Here is a 19,664-nt window from a genome sequence, read left to right on the forward strand (position 1 = left end):
TTTAAGGCAATGGCATGTACATTATAATTTTAAAGACAGTACATAGCTGTGTGAAGAGAATAACAATGCACAACAACCTATGTTTTGAATGTATTTGAAATTATCATTTCGATTTTTATAAGGTACTTCTCATCTTATTAAGTATGGCTATTGGCAACTATAAGTTCCATTCCATAAGTAAATTATACCAGCGTAATAGATACCCTACAGTAAAGTAATCAGTAAATGCAAATAATGTTTTCAGTATGTATTCCCTGGTACACTATTTCAAGATAGGGTATATTTTAATTAATTTATCATGGCCTTTCTGCATTCTTATTCATTAAGCCATTATCAACAGGTCTGTAAAGGAATAGAAAAAGTCATACCATATTAATATTTATTCTTTGTGGAAAAAATATTCTGTTTTATATTTAACACCACCAATGCATTGCAGTAAGAAACAATGTGTATTTTTCTGGTAATAACTGCAATAATGACTGCATGAAATCAGACTGCTAACAAAAAGACACAAGCAATGCTCTATAAATAAAATACATAAAAAAATGTACATAATACAGTTTTTATCAGTAAATCACTGTTATAGATTTGATAAAGCAGAAGCAACAGCTATAGGCCAGATTTAAATCCTCAGTATGTATTTCCTGTGCCAGAGCAGTATGATAAAGTGATCAAACCATGAACTTAAATCCTAATGTCTTTGTCACAAGGACTTGTCTGCACTCACCATTGCAGAGCTCAATTTGCCCTATTTTCTAATCGATTTTATTGAGGGTATTAGCTTTTCTAACCCATTTTGCTGATGCAAATAGCAATGGTATTAAGATCATAGTATTGAGGAAAATGTGAAAATGTCTGTACAACCTAATTATTTAGCAACAGCATCACCCTGAACAGCTGTGACACCCTGATTTTTGAAATAAATTCCAAGCCATCAAAAATGCTTTGGTTTCTATTCATGTCACTTAGATAATGTCTTCCTGGGAAATGCACATAAAGTACCTTGAGTGGACTGTATCTTATGAGTACATAATTGTTGTCATGTAACTCTAGTATGAAGAAGATAATAGCTGGATCTCAAAATGTTTGAATACCTTACTACCTGTGTGTGCTTGGTGCATGTCTACCACTTGAGCACTTGCTTGTTACACACTGATATGCATAAAGGCAAAAACAAAACAGAGGAGAACATCCCCAGCATTTTGGGGTGACAGGGTCTGCCTACTGCAAACCTGTCCACTGTCCCTATTTTGGTGGAATGTTCTTACCTATTTAATTTATTTTCTGGCCTGATTTACCCCTGCACAGTACAGTATGCCCCTATTTTTGGAGGTATTTCCCTATTTTCAGGCTAGATTTATCCCTTCACACTAGCTTCTGAATCCCACTAATAGAGTGATGTTTGAAACTGTCTAGTACACTTAAAACCATACCATATGACTAACAGATCAGTGTTAAAAATAATTTAAAGAAAGAGGACATAGGCCTTACTTCTTCTTTCTACTGAAGCAAAAATAAATGAACTTGTTTGGCAGAATTTTGCAAAATATTTAATTAAATTCCATAGACTTTAAACTGCCTTTTTTGATAATGTGCTTATATTTTCAATCATGTTTGTCCCTCTCGGTTTTTAAACATTTCTGAGTAGTATCTGTTATACTACTGGAATCTGTAAGAGTTATAAGCAATTTGGTATTCATATTATATGCTAACTAGATATTCCAATTTTTAGCTGAATGGTTCTAATTTTCAAGGGCCTTTGTTCCTGTTTTCAGTATCTGTAGGTTTAGAGGTATGGCTTAATGTCACACTTACATGTGTGTGAAAAGAATAACACAATTTAAAAAGTGGTTTTGCTGCTTAGCTGGTGAATTGTGTGTTGTTTGGAGCAGAGTATTTTGGTATCTCTTAAAGAAGTGCATGAATATATAGGAAAGGGTTATATTAATCAAATTAAAAAAAGAATCACTACAATGTTAATTCAGGATTCAGAATCATCTCTCTGGATTCACAAAATGCAGCATTTGTTGCAGTACTGAGACAATGGTATCTGAAGTCAGTGTTAGTATCTGTTATGGTAACAGAAATATCAGTGTTGTTTGCTGTGCACATATCTCCCCCTTCCAATACCAACGACAGACATGAAAATAATTTCAGTCCTCAGTAACATATACAATAAAGACAGCAGGGTGTTCCTAGGGTTTTGCACATCTAACTATTACATTTTATAGACGTCCATTTTAGCGCTGGAGAGGTGAGGAGAGGAGAATCACTTAATTGCCCAACTGTATGCTGCAGAAAATCATTTCTCTAAAAATAAGCAAGCAACTGCCGTATAATGTACAACTGACCTGGTTGGTTCTGCAGTGGTAACAGTGCATAAACTTAAAAACAATTCTGAAAAACATGTAAGCAGTATTATGACTGCAGTTCATTTGAATTGCTTTGCAAAGGTGGCTACAGCAATGTAGAATCTTGCCTTGAAAATTTGCAAAAATAATTTCATTGGGCAGTCTCATGAAACACATGGCACTTAACCTGACTTTTGGCACAACATCAGCACAAAGGAACCTGTAGGGCCTCAAAACCTGACCTACGTATGAATGCACAATATGTATATTGGTCCAGTAAAAAGGTATTACATAACTGTTTTTCAGCATGGTTCATACCTTTCTGGTAAGCTTTTAGCAAATGAATGATTTAGGTGAAAGAAAATAAAGCATTATGTCACTTTAAATGTTGCTGTTTGTAAATATTTATAAAGATCTTTTAGCAAGTGCTTTTGTGTTGCACATGAAATGAGTTCCATGAAAGATTTCCATGCTCTGGTTACACCATGCATCTTTACAAGCCCAGTGGGCAAAGGATCATTTACATTAGAATGCATTTTCCTTTCAGTTTATCCTTCCTCTTTTGTTGTTTTGATTTCTTTCCATCCAACTGAAGGCTGACTGCCCTTCTTTTTTCCAGATTCAGCAGTTCTTGGAAGAGTTCCTGCACATTGTAATTCATTTTTGCAGATGTTTCCATAAAGGAGCACCTCCACTTATTAGCCAAAGCCTCACCTTCACATGTGTCGACCTCTCTCTGTGTTTCATCCCGTTTATTTCCAACCAGCATGATTGGAATAGAATGCACATCACCCTTGATTTGGCAGATCTGCTCATAGATTGGTTGAAGTTCTTCCACAGACTGTTTACTATTAACTGCATAAACCAAGATAAAAGCATGGCCCTTGGAAATAGACAGTCTCTGCATGGCAGGAAATTGGTGGCTCCCAGTGGTGTCAGTAATGTGAAGAGTGCAAATATTTTTATCACAGCTGATAACTTGCCTGTAGGTATCTTCTATGGTGGGGATATAGGTCTCTCTGAAGGTTCCCCTAACAAAACGAAGGACTAGTGAACTTTTCCCTACTCCTGCAGCACCAAACACCACTACTCTGTAGTCATTACTTTGTTCTGGCATCTTTGAAAACCTTGGAGCAAACGTTATGCAGAAATATTACAAACAGACTCCTTCTGAGTACGTATATTACATAACCAATAGATTCAGGACCTGAAAAAAGTTAGAATAGCATTAGCAACTGTTAGTAATTACAACAGGAATAAATAACATAAAAAGATTTTATAACACCTATTACTAAGTGTACACAAATCACCTATACTAAAACTGCAATTAACTGTTCAACAAATAACACATAGTCTGTTCCCTTAGGAAATATGCCAGCCACCAGCAATGCAAATATAACAGTGAGATATTCCCACAAGTGTATGAAATAATACTGGGTATTTTGGGGGGTGGCAGAAGTCTGCATAAAGTGGGAATTCATATCTGCACAGATACAGCAAATAAATAAATAAATAAATAAAATTCAGTACGAATTTTAAAACACTTCAAGTAATATTATTTTAATCTAACCAAGAATGCCAGAACATTGTGTTATTCTCAGGTAAGTCACAAGAGCTGATTCCAGGCTCCCTTACTGTCGTCTACAGTCTAATGATTTGTTTTATTTTTACAAAGGAAATACAAATCCGTGGATAAGTTGCAACAGAACCCGCAGATTACTGTAGCCAAACTCAACATGGGCCATAGATGTAACATTTTAAATATTAATTCAGTCGTTCGTTCATTCATTCATTGTTACTTAGTTAATAAACACAACCCTGGAATACTCTTTGCTATACCATATTTAAGATCATAGTTTTCTCAACCTTTCATCTCCAAAATATGGAACACTAGTGGTAGCTTACTAAACACTCAAACTAAGACGCTCACAAAATGCTTAAAATGTCTCACTTTGTATGCATACAATATACTTTTGATGAATTAATATAATTCAGTATCACTTACCATGGATATTAGTTTAAAAAGATCTTGGCAGTAAATATATGACAGCTCTTTTCAATGTGGAACACCGAGGAATATGGACATTTTAAGATTTCAGATGAGGAATGTTCCTCATAATGATATGCTCAGGACCCCATTCAAGCAGCACGGAATGGGCATGGGGACGGCCTCTTGCGGCTGCATACCCTCATATGGGAAGTTATTTTCTTGGACGTAAAAAACACCAGGTAATTCAGACATCTGACAGACCAGAGCCATGTAACCCCCCCCCCCAAAAAAAAAAAAAAAAAAAGAGGTGCGCTCATCCTTGCAGACGCAGTGGATAGGGTACGCAAAGCTCTGCTCTCTATTAACAACAACAACAACAAAAAACACCACATAAAGCCAGAAGCAAGCATTCTCTTTAATGGTGAGGGATAATAAAACTAATCCTTATCGTCTGAGAAATTAGTGACAAAACATCAACAAGAAAACGTCGAGCTGCCAACATAGTACATTCAAATTCAATGGGCACTTACCGTATAGTCCGGAGTGGTCTTTACACGTAAATCGAATTCCAGCGTTGTACTTTCACCACAGAGAGCTGTGACAGGTCAAAACCATTCTGAGGAAAGGGGGATAAAAGAAAATACGCAGTACAAAAGGGTTTCAACCTACAGCATATGTTTCTGCACATGATATCAGATCCTTTAAATTATTAGCATTACTTTACATTTTAAATCACAATTCCATCAAAACAGTGTAATCACGCAGAATTATTTTGACAAGCAGCAACCCCACGTTTCATTCATTTTAAAACGAGTGGATGTGCCCATTCATAGAATCAAGAGCTGTAACACTGAAGGAGCAGGATTAAAACACGATAGAGAGAGAGAGATAGAGAGAGAGAGAGTAAACTGCATTTAATTCCATTGGGAAAACTAAGCATTAGGGCAGTCTGTCTTATTTACTTCAGTAAAAGTGTTCATTATTCAGCCTCATTTACATTATCTACTGATAATTTCTGCACAAGTCCAAGCTTCCCTCTAGCACATGCTATTTCTCTACACTGATATAGTTGCAATTTAGGTGTACCCTCCGGGTTCAGTAAAATAAGAATTATCAAGAATATCACTAGTTTGCTCCCACCAGCAAACAAATGCAATTGGGAAAGGATGGGCGACTTTCAAAAATGGTTGGAAAAATCAGAAACCAACCTCAGAATATGCAACTCCATTCAGATACACGAAAAAAAGGTTAAATTTTATTTAAAAGAAAAAATCTGAATGTAAAAAGAACAAATCGTGGTGTGATCTTTAACAGAAAGAGAGAGATGCGCTGATTACAAATTTAAATGAAAATATGCAAATAATTACCAGTTAAGGGTATTGTTTATCATCCAGTGTGCAATGCAAAGACTTCTGTTTCGGTTCACTGAAAAATCCTAATAAGAAAAATATCGGACAGCCTTGGGCAACACGGTGCACACATCAATGAAACACTCCACACTCCTTCGTTTTCTTGCACCTCACAAAAATTCAAGTCCCGTACTTGGTCTAAAACATCAATAAATGAGTGAGCTCCTCTTGCTTTTCTTAAAATGTGAGATCATCTGCTCGTTTTAGCCGAAAGGGTGAGCTTGCATTAGTAGTGAATATCTGGATATGTCATCGTTTCCTCACTGCATTCACTGTGCAGTTTGAAAGTACTTTCCATAGATAGCATTGCAGAGTATCTGAATTTTAAGTCCGCACACGTAGAATAATCAAGGGGATGTCATATTTAATACTGTGCATGCCTCCATGTGTCAGCCAGGCGGGGGCGGGCATCGCGGGACACCCCTGGACTATTTCTTCTTTGGTTGACGTTTTTTCCTATTATGCATTCAAGACCTCAAAATAAAACCTTTCCAAGTAAAACCCACGAAAAAAGGCATCAGAGGTGATGTAGTAACACGTCCTCTGCCCCCTTATTTTCCCACCCACGCCAGCACATCTACAAGAAAATAACTTTTTTGGAAAATATCATCGCTGATGAGAACTCATCATAAAAACCTCATAGAAGAAAAACTAAATATTTTTGCAAGCAGCCAGTTGCCTGTATTCCAAACATTTGTGGTGTATGCTATACGCAGAGAGCTCAGAGATGGAAGCCTTGTCTAACTGAGATCTCGCCCCCACACCACCCACAGCCAAGTATTTACTGTGTTATCCTGGGCAGTTTTATATCTCCTTCTACCACCACCAGCCCGAATTTTCAAATTTGGTTTCTCAGATTTGTGCTGAAATCAATTTCTGGATTGTCTAGTGTTAATGAAGCTATGATTTCTGTTGTTAGACACAACATTTTCCCATTGTTAATAACTGTTTTAATCCAGACCCCCCCCCCAACAACGCAGGATAAAAGTATCATAAGCTAGAAACAGAAAATTATTTTCCACAGCAGAAGAAGAAGCTCGATATGATGTTAAAAGTAATATCTAGTATTATATCCAGTACAGAAATAAACTGTAGACTGCTCAAAAACATCTATTTCAAGCATAGTATGAAACCGTAGTTCAGTAAACGTGTCTTCATGAAACTGGCAAGTCACAATGACCACCTCCTCCGGTTAAATTAAACACATTTATTAATGTAAAAATCAAGGTTCATAATACACATTTTAAATGAAATTGCAGGTGCCATTCCTCCCTTTAAAATTTAATTATGTCCTAAACGTTTCCTTTTCCCAAAGTGCATTTTCCTTTCTGTAGTATTACCCTTACACATATTTATAAAGCATGTCTTAGCTGTTTCCTTCCTTACTGTGGCAGTTTGTCTGAGTCTGCTTCTTCGCGGCATAGTAAGTTATCTTTGAATGAAATCTCATGACATTTTCTTTAAGAATTTGTTTACTTGACATAGTGACACTTATATGATTTTGCCTATAACGTTTTTTATGTTTCTGGCAAAGGAAACCACATGTTGCATGGTATATGTACCTCCTTATTTCCCATCCACTGGGATCATAAATAATATTTAGTCTCTCAAAATGCACAGCTCTTTTACTTCAATTTACATCTGTGTGCATTACCTCCCCATGGGCCAAAAACCTATTGAGCCTTGGGTAATCCATTGATCTTTTTCTTTGTAAAAAGAGGTCAAATAAATCTGATATCACTGAAAGAACCCGATTGACTTGAGGAGCTAAGTAAATTCTATTTCAAGTATTGTTTCACAGCAGACAAAGAAACGTTTTCAGTAGGTTTAATACATGATAAACAAAGCAGTGTGTGTCACTCAGAAACTTTTAGAAATGTGCAGAAATTCTCCAAGTTAGCAGTAAATTCTGGGCATGCAATTGAAGCTTTAGCATAAGATGGGGTTAACACAAGTTCATCTTCCAAGGACCCAGAGTGCATCATGGGGAAGACAAAGTTCAGACAAAAAAAAAAAAACAGTATGTCTAGTTTGAATAGAGCCTTTTTCGGTTGGCAATAAAATAATAAGTAAAAGATATTAATGATTACTTAGAGTGCTGCTGATACATTAGTATAACACAAAGCACTAAGAAAAAAATGTGTTTTCTTCTCTTTCTGATTTTATAAGTCCTTTAATGTGTCTAGTGATTCAAGCAACATAATCATGCCTTTACTAAATGGCAGGAAATAGTTGTTTTAGTGAATGAATGATAGCAGCACTTTTCAGGCCTCAGAAATGACATGTAATTAGTGCATGTAACTAATGTCTTATGGCTTTTCCCGAATAGGGGTCACCACAGCAGAACTCCGGTCCGCTAATGATTGGCAGTGGATTTTTACGGTGCTGAGGTCACTCGACCATGGGGAGGACATGCAGACTCCACACAGAAGGCACTCCAGCTGAAAATCGAACCAGAGAACCTCTTGCTGTGAGGCGACAACACTAACCGCTGCACCACCACGGCCTTAACATGCATGTAGCAAACATAAATCCAAGAGTTTCACAACAGACATCTAATGTCTGTGGGCTCACTCTAAATTTACAAAATTTAGGTAGTCATAAGTTCTTAAGAGAAAATGCTTGCCAACATATATAGTACATACTACTTGATAAGCAGAATGTTTATGCCTCTTTGTAGGTCACAACGAATGCTACATACTATAGCTTAGCAGGAGCTTGACAGTGAGGGGAATGATAAAAGCTGAAGAATGGGAATGCTACATATATGGCTAGCAGCTGACAGATCCTACCTTACTGCTGCTGTGTGTAGATTCTAAAACTTATTCTCAGACACAACAGATTATAGATATATTTACAAAATCTTATGCAAATCAGTTTGACTCCACAAAGAGGGTGATAAGTCACCCTAGTGACAACCAGGTAATCTCATATACTGGAATAAAATTACATTACATTATACTAAAAAGTACTGGGCAAAATGGATTCAAACAAAGCACAGAGAGGAGATAGAATTAGTAGTAACGACCTAAGAACACTTCAGTAAGCGTTTACAGTACCATATAGAACTTTCTATAGAATGCCCGCAGGAAATGGAAAACAAAAAATGTGCCCTCAGTTTAGATGAAAATGAGCTAAGAGAAGAGTTGCTTGACTTAATAGAGAAAGAAATAGGTCAATAAAACCCCAAAAGTCAGAAGTTTGATAAAACAAATTAACACAATAATTAGGATTGCCCATAGAGATCCATGTGATATAACAAGTAAACAGGATGTATTACTGTGCAGCTAAATTAATAACTGATAAAGTTCTACCACAAGAACACAGAGTAGTGAGGGAGAGAAAGGGGAGAAATCGAATACCATCATGAAAATATTGAATAGAGAAAACTATACAGCAACTAAGATAAGAAGTGTCACTGTTAGAAGAGTATAGAAGAGGGAACAGATCAACAAAGATACTTAGAAATATAGACGTGATAAAAGCAATGCACAGTATTAGAACAGATCATGATCTATCATGCAATATTGCAAATAAACTAAAAATCTCAGCAGAGGTGGAAAAATTTAGAAGATGTGCAGATAAATATAAAGGAAAAGTACAAAATAAGCAATTTATTGATGACTCAAAAAAGTTTTATAGAGAATTTGGAAACAAGGTAAAAGGAACTGAAAGACCACCAAAAAAGAAGAAATAGATACATTTTAGAGAAGTATCTATAAAGATCCTGGGGAACATAACAATGATGCTAAATGGATAGAAGAATAAGGAAGAATAAGAAGTTTAAAGGTACAGGATATGAAATGGGATGAAGTAACAGCCAGAGAGATTGAAACAAAGCTATGAAAAGCCTCAAATTGTAAACCACATGTCCAGATGCAGTACGTAACTTCTGATTAAAAGTATTAACATCTTTGCATGAAGATTTAGCCATGAGTAAGAACTATTTATATTCACACCCCAAACAGACACCAACCTGGCTAACAACAAGAAAAACAGTGCTCCTACTTAAGAGTGAACTTGCAAGCTACCCTAAAACTACAGACCAATAACTTGCCTTCCGATGACATATAAACTATACACTGGAATTGATGCCGACAGAGTCTATAGTCATATAGAAGAAAACTCGATTATGACACTAAAACAAAAGGGCAATAAAAGAAAGTCATATGAAATAAAGGATCATTTGCTGTTAAAGTCATAGTGGAGAACTGTAAAAAGGGGAAGAATTTAAGTATGGCATGGATTGACTACAAAAAAAGCATTTGATATTATCCCACATTCATGGATAAAAGAGTGCTTACAAATTTATAAGATACACCATACACTGATCAACTACATTACAGTAACCATGAAAAGTGGCAGACCACTTTACAAATAAGCCATGATAAAGGACTAATTATCATTCCAGGGATAAAAATTCAAAGGGGGATATTTCAGGCTGACTCTTTGTCACCGCTGCTATTCTGCCTTGCCCTTAACCCATTAAGCTGTCTACTTAACAGCTTAGGCCATGGCTATAATTTGGCTCCTAGAAAACAGCATGTCAAAACGTATCATCTTCTCTTTGTAGATGATTTGAAACTGTATAGCTCATCAGATGAGGAACTAAAAGTACAACTGCAAGTTGCCAAAACTTTTTCAGATGCTATAGGAATGTCATTTGGTCTTGATAAATGTGCAAAAGCACCCTTTAAAGCAGGAAAACTGCAACACCAAGAAAACATCAGTTTGGGACAAGAATGTGATATAAAAGAACTTGAGCAAGAGGGAGTGTATACATATTTGGCAGTTGATGAAGGAAAAACAATAAAACATGAGCAAATGCAAATAAAGCTTAATAAGGAGTACTTTAGAAGACTTAAATTAATCCTGAAAACAGCACTGACATCTAGGAATAAAATCCATGATATAAACCAATTTCCACTTCCTGTCCTAACTTGCAGTTTTGGAGTGATTGACTGGCCCCAAAACGTGTTGGATAGATTAGACAGGAAAACACGAAGGATAAGTCATGCTCACCAAATGATTTATAAAAATCACTGCATACCAAGATTATATATTCCCTGTTCCGAAGGAGGGATGGGTATCCTTGAAATTAATTACATGTATAGATCTGCAATTGTGGGACTCCACACATATCTGCTGACCTCACAAGACCCAAGTGTAGTGAAAGTTTTGAAACATGAGGGGAATAACTCTAAGATGATTTTCCTGCTTAGGCTAGCAGAATCATATCGGTGTCAAGTAGGAATGGAAATCAAACCACAATTAGATAAAAAATAGGCAGCAATGGAATGTGCTAAAAAACAAAAGAAAAACTATAAGGTGAAGGACCAGATGAGAAGGCAAGAAATGTGGAAACTGCATAAATATAGTTGCAAGTATAGAAAACTTCTGGAAGAACCTCATGTTGATCAGGAATGAATGCAGGAATGGTTAAGGAGAGGTGAATTCAAACCAAGCGATGGAAGGTTAATATTGGCTGCACAAGATAGTGGGCTACGTACACATTGGTTTACAAAGTCCATTGAACATGTGGGAGAAACAGACAAATGTAGGTTTTGTAAAAAAGAATTGGAAATAGTTGCACACCTCGTTGGTGGTTGCGACATACTAATGCTGAGAAAAACAAAAATAGAGCGATAACAACTGTTAAATGTTGCTCACACTAAAGTGGTCAATAGAAAAAATGCAAATGTGAGCACACCAACACAGCCAGCCAAGAAACAAATAGTCCAAAGAGTCCAAAAGCTGTTTTTATTTCAAGGATTAGTGCTTTTGCAGGGGTTACCACTTCATTAGATCCAAAACAAGAATGATAAAATCACAAAACACATTCTATATAAAAGGAGAAAAAAGAGAATGCAATCAATCAACAATTTGCATTAATAAAAGAATTAGCAAAGATCACCGCCTCTTAATTAAGACTGGTCTGAGAGGAATACCAGAGTTTAAGCCTGGAGGCCTATGTGCCTGTAGAGATATAATCCATTTAGCTTTAAGCATTCCACTTCCATTCACTGCTACATGCAGGAGTAAGAACTTAGTTTATTTAGCCAACTGCTATGCATGTAAGTGTTTTTACATGGGAAAAACTACACAAAATTAACAGAACATATTTTAGAATATCCAGGTAATATTCTTAATAGGGTTCTTATGAGTGCAATGGCTAGTCATGCAGCTTCAACAGGACATAATGTTTTTCATTTTAGGGTCTTACAACTAGCAGTACTTAGCAACAGGAGAGGTAATCTTAATAATAAAGTAGAAATCCTTTAAGCTAAATGGATTATATCTCTACAGGCACATAGGCCTCCAGGCTTAAACTCTGGTATTCCTCTCAGACCAGTCTTAATTAAGAGGCGGTGATCTTTGCTAATTGTTTTATTAATGCAAATTGTTGACTGGTTGCATTCTCTTTTTTCTCCTTTTATATAGAATGTGTTTTGTGATTTTATCATTCTTATTTTGGATCTGATGAAGGGGTAACACTGCAAAAGTGCTAATCCTTCAAATAAAAACACCTTTTGGACTCTTTGGACTATTTGTTTCTTGGCTGGCTGTGTTGGTGTGCTCACCTTTGCATTTTTTCTATTGCAGCATACTAATGGCAGAAGGACTGCATACTGAAAGGCATAATAATGTGAGGAGACTGTTGCACTGGGGATTGTGCAAACATTATGGTATTGAAGTGGCTGAAAAACACTGGAAACATGAGCCACAAAGCATCATAGAAAATAATGAAGTCTACATCACATGGGATCATCCATTGCCAACAGTTCTAAAGATAGAAGCTAGAAAACCATATATAGTGGTCAAAGAAAAGAAGACAAAAGTAGCATTGATCATTGAAATCACCACACTTAGTGACTACAGTGTCCTGCATAGAGACACAAAGTTATAAAATATCAAGATTTGCAAGTAGAAACGAGAGCAATGTGGAAGAAGGATACCCAGATAGTTCCAAATAGTAGCAGGAGCAACAGGTCTTATAAAAAAAGAGTCTACAATCATCTTTAGATATGCTACCAATACATGTAACTCCATACGAATTGCAGAAGGAGTCATTACTGGGCACATTCTGGGTGCTGCAAAGAGTGCTTTTGGCTGACATCAAAGAGTGAAACAATACTAATTTCATGAGCTTTAATCGTACTTTGACTTAGGAATGGGGTCCATTCCTGTCATGGTATTAGAAAAACAAAAGATTTGGAGAAATTAAAAAGAGAGATACCATTATATTTATTATTTACTAGATCATATAAATATGGGGAGATTCCTCAAGATTGGAGGCATGCACTTATTAAACCTATCTTAAGGGAAAAGGGAGTAGGACAGACCCATTAAGTCTACTTTCTTGTTGTGGAAAAATAATGGAGAAGGTGATATTGGATAAGTTATTGTCAGAATTGAATAGGTTGGGACTTGGAGCAATATATCAGTATGCATATGTTGAAAATAGATCTATTACCACCTGTAACGTGGTGTTCTATAATAATATAATAACAGCTATGAATAAAACATTGTGCTGTGATGTAATTTATACAGATTTAACCTCATCTTTTGACAGGGTCATACACAAAACACTGATGAATAAATTAGAACAACTAGGCATTGATTGTATTCTTGATATGATGAATAGCGGCATTGCTTACAAATAGGACATGGCAAGTATCACACAGGAATTGGACAGGTGAAATTCTTGGTTACAGTCAGGGTGTCCCAGAGGGCTCTGTCCTAGTGCCTTACTTGTTTAGATTGTATATTTCTGACTTTACTTTTTAATCTGAGATGTTCTACAGTCTATATGCAGATTACCTGAAACTGGGTAAACTGATTACATGTGTTGCAGATAAGGCATCTGTGCAAAAGAACTCAAGTAAATTGAACATTTGAGCACAAGAGAATAATATGCTGATAAATACATTAAAAACTAAGTATATGAGATTTGGGAGACATAAATTGAAAGGTGAATGTTCATTACAGCACACAGTGATTGAAACTACATATTCATTTATGGACCTGGGTATATGGGTAGATCCAAACTTTGAGTTTTTCTAATCATATCAACCAAATGGTTAATGATAGTTATAGAACTATAGGCTGTATAAAAAGATTTATAAAGTCTAGGAAGTCGGAAATAATGATGTCATCATTTGTTAGCTACATTAGACCCAAACTTGAGTAGTCAATGTCAAGTCAAAGTAAAGTTTACTATCATTTAAATCTGCACCGCAGTGTAGCTGAACAAAATTGCGTTGCTTTGTTCCCAGTGCAAGGACATACATACAGAAAAATATTTAGTAAAAAAGTAATTTGACATCACAAAAACTTAACATAAAAATATAAATAGATAGAACAACAAAAAGATATTGCACAGTGTATATTGTACTCTCTTGAATTTCTCGTATAGGGGTACAGGTGAAGAACAGACAGAATTATTCATTCAAATATGGCCATTGACTATCTATGTTGCACTAGTATGAACTGTGTAAAATTAGTGAAATTAGTAGAGTGCGATGAGCTTGTAATGTGTACTAATCCTGATCAGACAGATGTATACATGTCTAGGTGATTGGGGGGTGAAGGAGCTGACTTTATTCTGGTTTGCCTGTTGGCAGAATTCAACAGTCTCATGGATAAGGGGAAAATCTGTTGTTCAGCCTAGAAGTCTTGCAGTGCATACTTCTGTATCTCCTACCTGAGGAGAGGTGGGAGAACATGCCATTTGCACAATGGATAAGTAAATTGATTATCTTTCTGGCTCTTCCTATACAATGAGTCTCATGCGAGTCTTCCAAGGGTGTAAGTGAAGAACCAATGATTTTTCTCCACTGCCCTTACAACTTGAATGAGAGTCCTATGGTTGGAGGCATTACAATTCCCATACCAGACTATGATGTTGCTGATTAGGATGCTCTCGATGGTGCCCCTATAGAATGCTTGGAGGAAGGACTGCGACAAGTTTGCTTTTCTCAGTTTCCTTAAGAAGTAAAACTGTCACTTTTTTGACAGTATAATTCACATGCTGTTACCAGAACAAGTCATCTGAGATGTATATTCCCAGAAATATCATGTTCTTGATCCGCTCCAGTGACATCCCTTTTATCTCTAGAGGTTTATGTGCTTCCTGACACCTTTAAAAGTCCACAATCAGTTCTTTGGTTTTGCTGATATTCAACACTAAGTTGTTGCTATTGCACCAGCCTATCAGATGCTCCACCTCACTTCTGTAGACCGTTTCCTCTCTGTTCCTGACTAGACCTATGATTGTGGAGTCATCTGTGAATTTGAGGATTTTATTGAAGTCCTGACTGGCCATGCAGTCATGTGTCAGCAAGGTGAATAATAAACAACTCAAGACTCATCCCTGTGGTACACCTGTGTTCAAAGTTATGCTTCCAGAACTGTTGTCACCCACACAAACTTTTGAGGCCTGTCCATGAAGAAACTTAGGATCCAGTTGAATAACAGGGTGCTGATGCCCCGATGTACTAATTTTTTTACTAGATTCTGAGGGACAACAGTGTTGAAGGCAGAACTGAAGACAATGAATAGCATTTAGGCATAGCAGTTCTGGCCTTCCAAGTGGGTCAAGGTTTCATGAAGTGCTAGTTAGATGTCATCTGCTGTGTAGCTGTTCAGCCTATATGCAAATACAGTGTGTCCAGAATCTCTGGTATGCTTGAGGTTATGTGTTTTTTAATCAGCCTTTTTAAATACTTTATCACTGTCAAACTCAGAGCAACTGGTCTGTAATCATTTAGACTTGTTGGCTGTGGTTTCTTGGGTGACAGAATCATGGTCATCTTCTTAAAACACCTTTGTACACTGGCTAGCTAGTTGAGCACCAATGCAAATTCTGATGCACAGTCTTTCATTACCCTGCCTATGATGTTTTCGGGGCTAGTTGTTTTTCTTGGGTTGACACATCTCAAGGTTCTTAGTACATTTGTTATGTTTAGGCACAGCACTACTTCATCCCTACCACCAGGGAGTTTGTTTGCCACCATGTTGTTATCCACATCAAATCTGCCAAAGAAGTTATTCAGCTCATTTAGGAATACAGTGGTCATCACAAGAGACTGATGCAGGTTTGTAGTCAGTTATGGTTTGTATGCCCTTCCATAGACATCTGGTATCATTTTGATCATTAAAGTGACCCTGGATCTTTCTGCCACAGGTTCTCTTTGCTTCTTTTATACCTCTTCTCAGTTTGCCTCTGGCTACTTTTAGGGCTTCCTTGACCTTGGATCTGAATGCTGCATTTCATGCTTTTATGAGCTCATACACCTCACTGCCTCACTGGTTAACCAGGGCTTTTGGTTTGGTTTGTCCGTATGGTGATGCACTTGGTGGTAGTTACGTCATCTACACATTTTGAGTATGGAATAACAATATGGAAACCTTATAAGAAAAGAAACATGAGTAAACTGGAAGGAGTGCAGTGGAAATGTACAAAGGGCATCCATGGATGTGAAAATTTAATTTATTATGAAAGACTAAAATATCTGAACTTGAACACTGTCTCTTATAGATACCTATGCAATCTTATTCAGGTACATAGGGTATTTAGAGAAAGCTATCTCTGGAAATGTTTGGGGTTATCAAAAAGTACTAGAGACTCATCAGACAACCTATGTAAAAGATTCTATATGAACGAGAAGTGTACTAATTAGTTCTCTGAGAGAGCATGGAGCAGACTAACAAATGAACTTAAAGTAAGTACCATTCTTTCTGAAGAAGTTTGGGCTGACGAAAAGTGCTTTAAACAGTGGAATAGTGTTATTTGACTCTTCTCGGACTGTGTTGCTGGTTTTTTGAACCTGTTTTTGGATTTATTTAGTTTCTTGCCTTGTTTGTGTTCCAAGTACCATACTTCTCAAACTGGAAACATCAAAAATCTGGACAAGGCCCATGAAAAATAAGTACAAATCTGCACGCTGATTAACATAACATTTGCATACACAATTACATAACCCTGCCCACTTCAATGGAATTGTGGGATATCAACTTTCAAATGCAAACTGAAGAACAGACAACCAAAATATGGCACCAGAGTCCTCCTGCAGAGATTCCAATGTCCCAGTACCTGGCTAATTCGCCCCATTTACCAAAAATACTAATATGTGCATACTGCTTTACGTCTACAATGATTATTTGGATTTTATTTTTACATTTTACAGCGCAATGCACAGAGATTAATAGACATCTGCTAAACAGAGCAATACTGTCTCACAATGAAAATAAACTTGGCACTGCAAATTACCATCAAGAGGAAGTTTTTTTACACACACAACAACATGAATGCTGACTTCTGCTTCATACATGAAGGCACATATGTTTGTTTCATAGACTAATACTTTTGAGAAAAATTAATCCCTTATTTCTTTGTAACAGGTAATTCTACAAACAATGCAGCTGTCATAACTGTAATGAAAAGTATTTTCTTTTCCAAGTAATGAAGACTAAACAAGAGTTTGTTGACACGGTTTATCACAGAATACACAAGCCTGATATTATCTCACCTTATTCTTTTTATCTATTTATATGCACCTTGTTTGGATAGTTCTAATTTGTTTAGTCTTCTAATAAATTGCCCATGTTTAATAGCCATAACATAATATTGTGAAACCCCTTTTTCCCCTACTGACAACCACAGAGCTTCATCAATGTACTGCAAACACGATACTTTACTGCTTGTCAGTTTTACTAATGTTTTTTACCTCTTCAGATTTTGCTGCTTATTAAAAAAATAGGCTTGAAGAATCTGAAAACCCCACTGGCTACTAGATTTTATTGATGTATTAGAACTGCTGTTGTTTTCATTGTCCTCTCTTGGGACCTCCCACAACTTAACTGTATTATGTATGCTGACAATAGTGTCATTACAAAATCAGGCAATACATCAAATTCAGTGAATAAGGAACTACAGAATGATTTCACCTGACTCTGCAACTGGATAACAACCAATAACTAATCATAAATACTATAAAAAACTAATTTGATAGTATCCCACCTTCTTCAGCATAGGTTCATAGGTTAATAGGTAGGGACTAGGCTGTCTGCCCTAAGGCAAGCCTAGCCGGAATTGTGCTGGCTTTCGCCGCCCCCTTAGATTAGATCCCTGTGCCTCTGTCCAGCAGAGCCATTGAAGTGATCCCTGGGGTAAACTTTCTATTTCCCATTCCCTCTTCAAGGTTTCGCTTGAAGAGTGTTAGCTAGAAGCTCTGCCTAATGTAGATTGGAATCTTGTTCCAGAGCATGAGAAATCTCTGGGACAGGAATCTATCCCTCCATCATATCCTATTTATTGTTGTACTCAGGTTTAGATCCCTAGAGCGTGTGGCTCGAGGGGATATGGTTTTCTTTAGGTGGAGCATGTCCATCAATTCTGGGTTGGACATGACCTTGTATGTCAGGCATAGATCACCTCTGAGTAGGCGGTATGCAAATGAGTACAGCTGGAGTTTTTTCAGTTGAGCTGCATAGGGCATCTGTTTGAGGCCAGTGATCCTCTTGGTGAGGTACTTCTGTAGTCTTTCCAGCTGTTGCAGGTGTCTTGTAAGGTACATGCCAAATGGGGTGTTGTACTCTACGATGGATCTGATGAGTGATCCATAGAGGGGCACAATTACCTCTTTTGATCTGGATGCAAACCCTTTTGTGATTAGGTGGGCCACATAGAAGGATTTTCTAACCACTTTGGCAATGTGATTATCAAACGAGAGATTACTATCTACTTGGGTCCCCAGATCCCTTATTACATCTTCCGTATTTAGGGGGCTACCACCTATTTGGTAGTTTGTGGGTACTTTGTTTTTTCCAAAGAGGATGATTATGCACTTTTTGGCATTTAGCTTGAGGCCATGGTTTTGGCACCAGGTATCTGTCTCAGTAAGACCCTTTTGGAGGATGTCTTTGTCAGCCGGAGAGTCAATTACAGCCCCTAGTTTGCAGTCATCTGCAAACTTGGTCAGCCATAGACCTCCTGTGCTTGCCTTTACCTCTGAGAAGTATATGCTGAACAGGAGGGGTCCTAGGACTGAGCCCTGGGGAACTCCACTTATAACCGGTTTAGAGTCAGACCTAGCTCCTGCAACTCTTACCATGTGGGTTCTGTCCATGAGCCAGTTGGCAACCCATCTCGTGACATAGTGGTTTATGTTCAGGCTGGTGAGCTTGTCTATAATACCAGAATGGGGAATGGTGTCAATGGCCTTTGCAAGGTTTAGGTAGGCTGCATGGACCAGATTTCCCTCATCTATAGCCTTGGGAACTGACTCAAAGAAGTCCACCATGTTTAGCAGGCATGATCTGCCCTTAACAAAGCCGAACTGGGTAGGGTCCAATGTTTGGAGTTTCCCAATGTCTCTGTTAATGAGATCCATGATGATGCGCTCCATAGCCTTGCAGAAAAAGCTAGTCAGGCTTATAGGGTGATAGTTCCCGGGGTCTGTTGTCTATCTATCTATCTATCTATCTATCTATCTATCTATCTATCTATCTATCTATCTATCTATCTATCTATCTATCTATCTATCTATCTATCTATCTATCTATCTATCTATCTATCTATCTTTGATTACTGAAGTAGAGCACTGATCAATATTGACCATTTTCAGGTTCAACCTGCTGAACATTGGATTGAGATGTTAAAGACATCTCTAAAATAGACCCGAGTGATACTTATACTGCCCATTACTACATCTCAGAAATCTCTAAGCCTAATGGCAGATCTAAGTTTATACTTCCATAATCATGGGAAAATAAAACAGTATCTCAGCTTAAGCTAATTTACTTCAGAAAACAGAAGGGCTACTGCTGTCAGTATGGTCCTACCTAGACTGGAATATGCTTTCCCAATTACTTCATTACTCTCTGCATAGAACACTGCATTAATTCAGACTG

The 19,664-nt window shown here is 37.1% G+C and overlaps 1 protein-coding gene across 1 annotated transcript; it reads right to left on the reverse strand.

Annotated features, from left to right (window-relative positions):
* Positions 1 to 365: 365 nt before the first annotated feature.
* LOC122813338 (GTP-binding protein Di-Ras2-like) lies at positions 366 to 6,493 on the reverse strand. The gene is made up of 3 exons (XM_044085600.1): positions 5,709 to 6,493; positions 4,872 to 4,957; positions 366 to 3,558 (listed from the first exon to the last, which is right to left on the reverse strand). The coding sequence occupies exon 3, from the start codon at positions 3,466 to 3,468 to the stop codon at positions 2,872 to 2,874; it is 597 nt and encodes a 198-aa protein (XP_043941535.1). The 5' UTR covers positions 3,469 to 3,558; positions 4,872 to 4,957; positions 5,709 to 6,493; the 3' UTR covers positions 366 to 2,871.
* Between the last annotated feature and the right edge of the window lie 13,171 nt (positions 6,494 to 19,664).

Source organism: Protopterus annectens, chromosome 10.part0 (assembly GCF_019279795.1).
Source record: "Protopterus annectens isolate FY-2018-M chromosome 10.part0, PAN1.0, whole genome shotgun sequence".
In the NCBI taxonomy this organism is placed as follows: Eukaryota; Metazoa; Chordata; order Ceratodontiformes; family Protopteridae; genus Protopterus; species Protopterus annectens.